General features: G+C 37.6%; 1 protein-coding gene across 1 annotated transcript; it reads left to right on the top strand.

Annotated features, from left to right (window-relative positions):
* The first annotated feature begins 29 nt into the window (after positions 1-29).
* Positions 30-7,795, top strand: tesca (tescalcin a). Its single transcript, XM_004566709.5, has 8 exons — positions 30-234; positions 1,814-1,883; positions 2,492-2,572; positions 3,186-3,325; positions 5,266-5,327; positions 6,676-6,783; positions 6,867-6,914; positions 7,015-7,795. The coding sequence occupies exons 1-8, from the start codon at positions 174-176 to the stop codon at positions 7,105-7,107; spliced, it is 663 nt and encodes a 220-aa protein (XP_004566766.2). The 5' UTR covers positions 30-173; the 3' UTR covers positions 7,108-7,795.
* Positions 7,796-7,830: the final 35 nt, after the last annotated feature.

Consider the following 7,830-nt stretch of genomic DNA (forward strand, 5'->3'; position numbering starts at 1 on the left):
TGGTTTATCCGCACACTGTGTGGATTTAGGACCTTGAGGACGCCAGACGTTCCCAGGACGCCAGAAGCAAACTACACTTCTAGTGTCTTGCAGAGGGAAGCGGGTTAATATTGCAACACTACAGAAAAGTTCAAACAAAGTATGCGCTCTGACGGAGCGGTGAAGCAGCAAGAATGGGAGCTTCGCAGACGCGCCCCGAGCACAACTACGACGATCTGACTGACAAAAGTGGATGTAAGTAGGAAGATTCTCGTTTGATGCCGTGCACCGTGCTGTTTGAGTTAAGTGCTTCACTTGCATCGTGGAAAGGCTGGTAGCTGTGATACGCGTCGTCGAGGAAACGAAGGGAGACTAGTGATTAACAATTAGTTGATAGCCGTGCCGACCTGTTTTTCTAGTGTGCTGGCTGATATTAAAACCGCTTATCTTAAAGAGGTCTAAATGGTACTTAGCAAAAGTAGGTCAATTTCGGTTTAAGGCGGAAAGAGCAATAACCGCATTTTGTTCCAATGTTTTTCAAACGCCTAGCTATTTTTAAATTAAAAACCTAATCTCAACGGGAAGAAGAGAGGTTGATTGCTTACACGGAGTAGCTGTCAAAGAAATGAGAAGGTCCCATAACTTTGTGTAAATGGGCTCGACATGTGACACATGGTGTGACAGGTGTAATATTTACGTACTTAATATGCAAAAGAGGATCTTTAAAACGATCTAATAGCGATAGTTATGACTAACAGACGCAAGTTTAAAATCAGGTCTACTGTTCAGTGCGATTGTATACATTGTTGGCGCATTGAGGCACTCAACACTTTACCGTCTGTATGTGGAAGAGTGAAATAAACAAGTTAAAACACTAGTAAGTAGAGTTTTGTTTTTTCGTCTTCTTTTTAAAAGGCGAGTCTCCAAGTAGCGGCATGCCAGTCTGATAAACGGGGATTAGATTTGAATCAACTTTATGGCTTTTGTATGTTTGAGACTTTGAACTATTTTATTGCCTTCATTTCTTCAAGGTGCGTCTCTCTCTGGGCTCAGCTGGAGAGCTTTCTGGACTTGAGTTCTGCGCAGTTTGATGAATTGATATGTTTAGTATTTAGTATTTATTTATTTATTGTCATTGTCAAGAACAATGAAATTGCGTTTGGGGCTTCCATACAACCCAAAAAAAAAAAAAAAAAAAAAAGAAGAAAATAATAAATACCCCTTAAAACCCAAGTGTACATATTTAACCCAGTGTGACTCCAATGCAATAAGACAATCCTTAGCAATAATGTTCGTAGAAATTCAGACAAAGACCTGAGAAACATGCACCCACAAGTGTGTGTGCTTTTTGTTGAGCACAATACTACAGATTCTTCTGTTGTTGTTGTTGCCCCCCCTTTTGGCTTTGGCTAATTGGTCCATGAAGTTGAGTGTTTGTTGCACCACCAACAATGACTAACAAACTGGTTTGTAGTCATTGTTGGTGCTTACATGCTCTTGGGAAACGGGGGAAAGGTCACAATAAACAGGGGTGTTGTCCACAATGATTAGAAATTCCAAACTAGTTTGATAAGGCACCAGGTAGAACTAGAAAATCATGCTTAAGGCTTCTGGTATGTGTTTGTAGACCTAAAAAAATGAGTGCTGATTTAAGTAACCATGTGAAATTGCATAAAGGTGTTCAGTTTGTTTGCACTGCCATTAGACTGATAGCAAAGCAGCACCCATACAATTTGATTAAAAACAAACAAAGTTAAGTGAATGTATAATTATAAGCATTACTGTAAAAATCTTCACAAATACATTCACATTGTTGATGTGTGCTTCTTTACAGTTTCACAGGAGCAGATCAAAAATCTTTACCAGAGATTCCAGCAGCTGAGTGGAAATCATGAAAAAATAAGGTAACGTGTCTTGTTACATGGGGGTCAGCTCGCAAGTGGTTTTAATGGAAACACCTGGGCTTTCTTTGGCTGATATAGTAGTATGGCAGTTGCAGAGTGGCAGTTCAGACTCACAATGGAGACGTTGCAGTTGCTGCTAAAAGATGAAATACTGTATGGTCAGGCTGAGGAACTGTGAGGATTTCTGGCTTTTCCAGCACAGACAAAAACAAGTAATGTAATGGTAATACAGACACACACCAAAAGAGAGACATTAGGCAAATATAACATGCAGATAATGATGCATTAGTAATACAGAGCAAACACTTACTGTGCAAACACACCACTTCATATATAGACATGCCACATGATCACAGTGGCCGGGTTTTGGTTCCTTATTTTGAAAAAGAAAGGGGGAACAAATGTTTGTTCTGGAAGGTTGGACAGATAGCACTATTCACACTCATTACCACCCTCTAATGTTATTTAAATTTGTCCAAAAAAAAACAACCCAATCTGACTGTGTAGTAGACTGGAGTATAGTGAACAACAGGTGCCTTGAGTTGACAGGTTGCGATTTGGTACCACATGAATAAAACTGAATTAAACCTTATCCTGTCCCACTGCAGCCGAGATGACCTGGAGCGCATACCGGCCCTGAACAACAACCCAATCAGAAAGCAAATTATTACTGCATTCTTTGATAAAAGGTGAGTACAATCAAATGACACCATATTCTCTCTGTTACCTGTATGGTTAATGTCAAGATGACTGAACTCTTTAATCAGAATCAGTTGTTTACTGTCGACTTCTGTGTGTTTTGGCTGATGAAAACAATAGGCTGAAGAGAACCTAATATGTGGAAGTAACTGTTATTGTTGGGTTCAGTCTTCAGCTAAAAGAACATCCATACACTTTGTGAACACACATTATCCACCTGTTCACATGAAGCAGCAGCTTTGAAAATGAGGGTTTTGTTGCTATTACAAGACAGTTGTTGGCATTTTTAATCACTGTGTCATGCTTTGGAGGGTGGAAAGCAGCAGAACAAACCACAATGAACTGCATAATAAACAAGCTGTCTGTGAATGCATGTGGCTTCTGCTCACAAGCAAACAGCTCTTGTGACAAACTGAATAAGGAAAAAAATGTTTTATTTTCCCACAATATGGAGATATTTTCATCCATTGTATCAAAATGAATAGTTTAGGATTATCATTATTTATAGTTATTCTTTTTTTTTAACCAGAAAAGGCAGGAAAATGCAGAAATTGCATTGGTTAAAACAAGCCTATACATTGGTTTGTTTTGATTGTGATACAGGAACCAGCATCAGAATGATGTTGGCTCCCTTGACGAGATTGGCTTTGAGCAGTTCCTCATGGTCATGTCCCACTTCCGCCCTGTGAATTCAACAGCGACAGAAGAAGAGAAGGTGACTGTAAGAAAACAAAAGCTTCGCTGTAAGTATCGAGGTGGTTTTGTTTTTTCCCCCCCACTGCTGTCTTCACTTCTCTTTGTGTGTATCTCAAGTTTAAATTTTTTTAAAAAGTGTGCCGTGCTTCTGGATAAGACTGTGTGGTGATGCTTACACATAAATGACAACTGAATTCTTCACTGCTTGTCCAGTACTATATTGAGAGCCACAAAGGTATTTATGACCAGACTGGGAATGTTGCCCAGGACAGCCACACAATGTCAAATGTCACAAGTATAAAGGTATGATTCGTCCTATTATAGAAGAGTGAGACACATGAGATTCAAATAAATGCTGACGTGAAATCTGTGGGAGAGCCTTGGACCCAAAACATGGTTGAAGTACAGTTTAAAGGGAAAGAAGGCTTTTTAAAACCAGTTTTTTTTTTTTGTTTTTTTTTTTGTTTTTTTTGGGGGGGGGGTTGTTTTTGAATCCTTCTAAGCAGTTGTTGTCAGATTTGAATAATGAGTCTACGCATGTAGTTATGCCCCTGTAACCACTCAAATTAGTGTGTGTGTGTGTGTGTGTGTGTGTGTGTGTGTGTGTGTGTGTGTGTGTGTGTTGAAATAAATTTGGGATAAATATAGTATCTTATCTCTATAGGAATAGATAATAATTAGTCAGAGTGTTCCAGTAGGCACTACAGTCTACATTTGTGATTTCTCTTTATTTTGGACTCACTTTCTTTTTAAGCTACTTGTTGTATAGTGGGACAAATGCATATAACACAATGTTAGATGATAAGGAATATTTAACATTTGCAAGTGACAGCAAATTGTGGGTTAGCTGAGTAATTTGTGAGCACAAGTGTGTCTGTAAATGAATTGAGTCATTCCTCAACCTGCAAAATTATCTTTAGCAGTACCGGATTCTAGTGCTTGGTTCTTAGTTTTGCACGGGGGCAAGGAAGCATGACACAGTATGATACCAGAAGAGCTCAAAATGACAGATGCATGATAGGATCCAGGTAGTTGGCCTTCTTGTTCGATCCATGGGTCAAAACCTGAAGCTACAATAGCAGATGTGACTCATGGTTCATACAGGCAATTATTAATTTCTTTTAACTGCCCTAATTTGGTGTGGTCCTGGCATATTCTTTCTGTGTTTCATCATACCTGATGAATGAATGTTTACAGTGTATATTGTGTAAGACTTCTTTGAAGTCTTACAAAAATATGCCCATAAAACTTGACCTTAAAGCTAATTTGTCTCCTGGCTAAATGTCTAATTTGATAAAACATGAACAAATGTAATTTGAAAAGTTTTTTTACTATTCTTGGCAGTTTTATTCCTCTTTAAATTCTAAAGAGAAGAAATGGCATACCACAAACATTTTTAATGTTAACACAACCATGACGAGCAGGAAGGGAGGGATGAATAGAAAGGTAATATAAGTTTCAGTCTCTGACAACCTTAAACTATGGAGGCGTGCAAGTGACTAATGTGACCTCTTGTGTACTCTTGGAACTCCTTTTAAGAATAAATGACATTTAGAATAACAAGAAGAAGGAAAAACAGTTTGCTCTCCAACAGTCAGTTACTTGACATAAAAAGAAAGGAATGCTTTCTGTGTTGTCACCTGTTGTTTCTGAATATTTACTTCCCATGTTTTATTTATTTAAACTTTGGGCAACTTTTAAGTTAGCATAGCCTTCCTACTGTCACACTGATACATTTGTAAAACGGAGACAATGCGACATTAAATCTCAGATCAGCAAAATAGTCAAAATGTCTGGTTATTAGCAGAGAGTAGTTTATGGCTGTTACTAGTAAATTTGTTATGGGGCTACAGTAAATAGTTATAGTACTGTTATTCCAGTATCTTAAGCATACGTCTAATTGCTTCTTCCTCAACTTTCTCTGTGAAATCCTGTGACTTGATGAAAATCTGATAAACCATTTTTCCTTTGTTTGTGTGTTTTATAGTCCTGTTCAACATGCACGACACAGACAATGATGGCATTATTACTCTGGATGAGTACAGGACGGTAAGAGAAATTAACCATGCACACACTAGCATACACAATAGCTGCTGATAAGAAGCCTTAAGTAAAAATTCCAACACAGGAACATTTAAACGGAGGACATAACAAACTTAATTATTGTAAATATTAAAGTCACTTTAATTACTTTAATATAGCTCAAATTATTTATAGAGCATTTTAAAAAATGACATTCATCACAGGCGAAAACAATGTTACACAAACCTTTTTATTACAGTGCTGTAATGTTCAAAGTTCACCTGTGGGTTCAAAATAAGACGGGTAAAGAATAATACTCTATTTAATCAACAATTACATTATCTGTCCTGTCAGTTATGTTGACTGATTTTGTGAACAGTCGACTATTGTGTCACTTTGAATTGTGGGACAGCGTTATCTATTTTCCTATTATAAAGGATGAAGTAATCAAGGGAGATTGTAAGTGAAGCACATTTCTTAATGGTTTATTAATTTAACTAGTGCTTACTATGGCTATGATGTAGCTCCTTGCGTGTAAGAAAATCTGAAGGGCTGGCTTTCACCAGAACTTACAAATGCATTTTTCCTCAGCAGTCCTGATATAGTACGTAAGTGCCCTTGAGGAACTTTTTTTTTAATTATTTGTGTTGACTTTTTTTCTTCAGGGATTAAGATAACCAGACTAGGTCATATACTCTACTGAAACCCAACTGGCCCTTGTTTTAAACACTAGGCAGCATTATAAAACAATGCCACCTGCACATAACGTGTATGTACTTTAAGTATTTTGTATTAAAAGGCTGGACTGTGGAAATGTTGATGACTAAATGTACATCTCAGGTTTAAAAACAGAAATCTCCTTGAAATTATATTTAAGACGACTCATCAGCTAATGTTGCAAAAGATTTAAAATGCCTTGCACTGAAAGACTGACTGAACCAGTCTGTACACACCCACATGGCCCTCAAACAGCATTATCAGCCAAAGCACATAAAGACATATAACATACAGTACTCTTCAGCCATCTTCACCGTTAATTTTCGTGTGAAAATAATATGGTAGGCACCTGCTGTGACACATACGCGATTAACTGCAAACCAACTGCAGAACAAGTTAGAGTTTAATAGCTCAAAAGACTGTTCATACTTGCAAGAATTAACCCAGATGTTAAGTTGGGTTAAAGCAAGATTTACAGATAATGTTTTATCACAAAGACTGTTAATATAAATCCAAGTGGATTTTTGGGCACTTAATCGAAGCAAGCTGATTGGCTGCGAATACCATTCTTAAAATATAACAGCTGAATTTCTTACCTCTCGCTGTATTTGGAAATCATCGTGTGGAGTCGACTTTTAATATTCTGTTCACATCCAAGGTGGTAGAGGAGCTGCTGTCTCAAAGCGGAGCCATTGAGACCGAGGTTGCCAGGTCGATAGCAGATGCTGCCATGCTGGAGGTGGCAAGCACAAATGTGCCCCACATGGTAAGAGAACTCACCAAAGCTGAAATGTTACAAGAAATTTGCACATGTGCAGCGAAGTAACACAGTCACTGGTCTCATTCCAGGCCCCGGATGATTTCTATGAAGGAATCACATTTGAGCATTTTGAACAGGTTTGCACTTACCTTATATATGCAGATATATCTATATATTAGATTTAGATGGATAAATATATTTTCAATGTAAGAAAAACATTTTGTTTTCTGCCCACAGATTTTAAAAGGCATTGAAATGGAGTCCAGGATGTCCATTCGCTTTTTGGACATGAACACCGCAACAATGCGTTGTGGGAAATTAAGCTCTTGATTGGGTTGTTGTAAGGAAATATTTATGTTGCTGCTGTTTTAGCACAGTGTCACCAGTCGTAAAAAGGAATGAAGCCAGCCACTTCTGATATAAATAAATATATAAAGACAAACAAATATATTTTTGAACAGGAAAAAATGCTAAATAAATGTAACACACTGCTGTAAGTTCATTTTCATGCCAGTTTTAAAGACTGCATGTCACTTGTGCCTTTCTAGAGTTCTTCAGTTAAGCTTTAAGAATTCAGTTTTTATGTTTTATTATCTGAAAAATAGCTAGTATGAACGAATGCAGTGAGGTTTACATTTAGGCTTTGGTCACAACACACACCAGTCTCTCAGCACTACAACTATTCTACAAGCTCCACTGCAGCCAGCAGGTAATGTGAGGGTTTCTTTATACTAGAGAGAATCTTCACTTTAGCTTAACTCAGTGGCTACTCTGGCATTCATGGGTCAACTGTTATGGCATCCAAAGTGAGACGCTGCAGGCACACACCATTTCCTCTGTAGCTCCAGAATAGCTCTTTTTGCTGTGTTCCTCTGTTTAACCAACCACTACTGATGTACTGTAGAAAAATGCACTATTTTTGATTACTGGTATATGGGAGAGTGTACTTTCTCTAAGGTGAAATCTGACATCCCTCTCAATTAATTCTATTAATAAACAAAATAAATGTGAAGAAAAATGCTTGTGTACATTTTTTTTGTTTTAATAGGAAAA

The sequence above is a fragment of the Maylandia zebra genome, linkage group LG12 (genome assembly GCF_041146795.1).
Source record: "Maylandia zebra isolate NMK-2024a linkage group LG12, Mzebra_GT3a, whole genome shotgun sequence".
Lineage (NCBI taxonomy): Eukaryota > Metazoa > Chordata > Actinopteri > Cichliformes > Cichlidae > Maylandia > Maylandia zebra.

Excerpts from the sequence above, each read along its gene's own strand:
- tesca (XM_004566709.5), top strand. The coding sequence starts at position 174 with ATGGGAGCTTCGCAGACGCGCCCCGAGCACAACTACGACGATCTGACT. Across the intron at positions 1,884-2,491 it reads GGAAATCATGAAAAAATAAG|CCGAGATGACCTGGAGCGCA; the intron begins GTAACGTGTCTT and ends GTCCCACTGCAG. Across the intron at positions 3,326-5,265 it reads AAGAAAACAAAAGCTTCGCT|TCCTGTTCAACATGCACGAC; the intron begins GTAAGTATCGAG and ends TGTGTTTTATAG.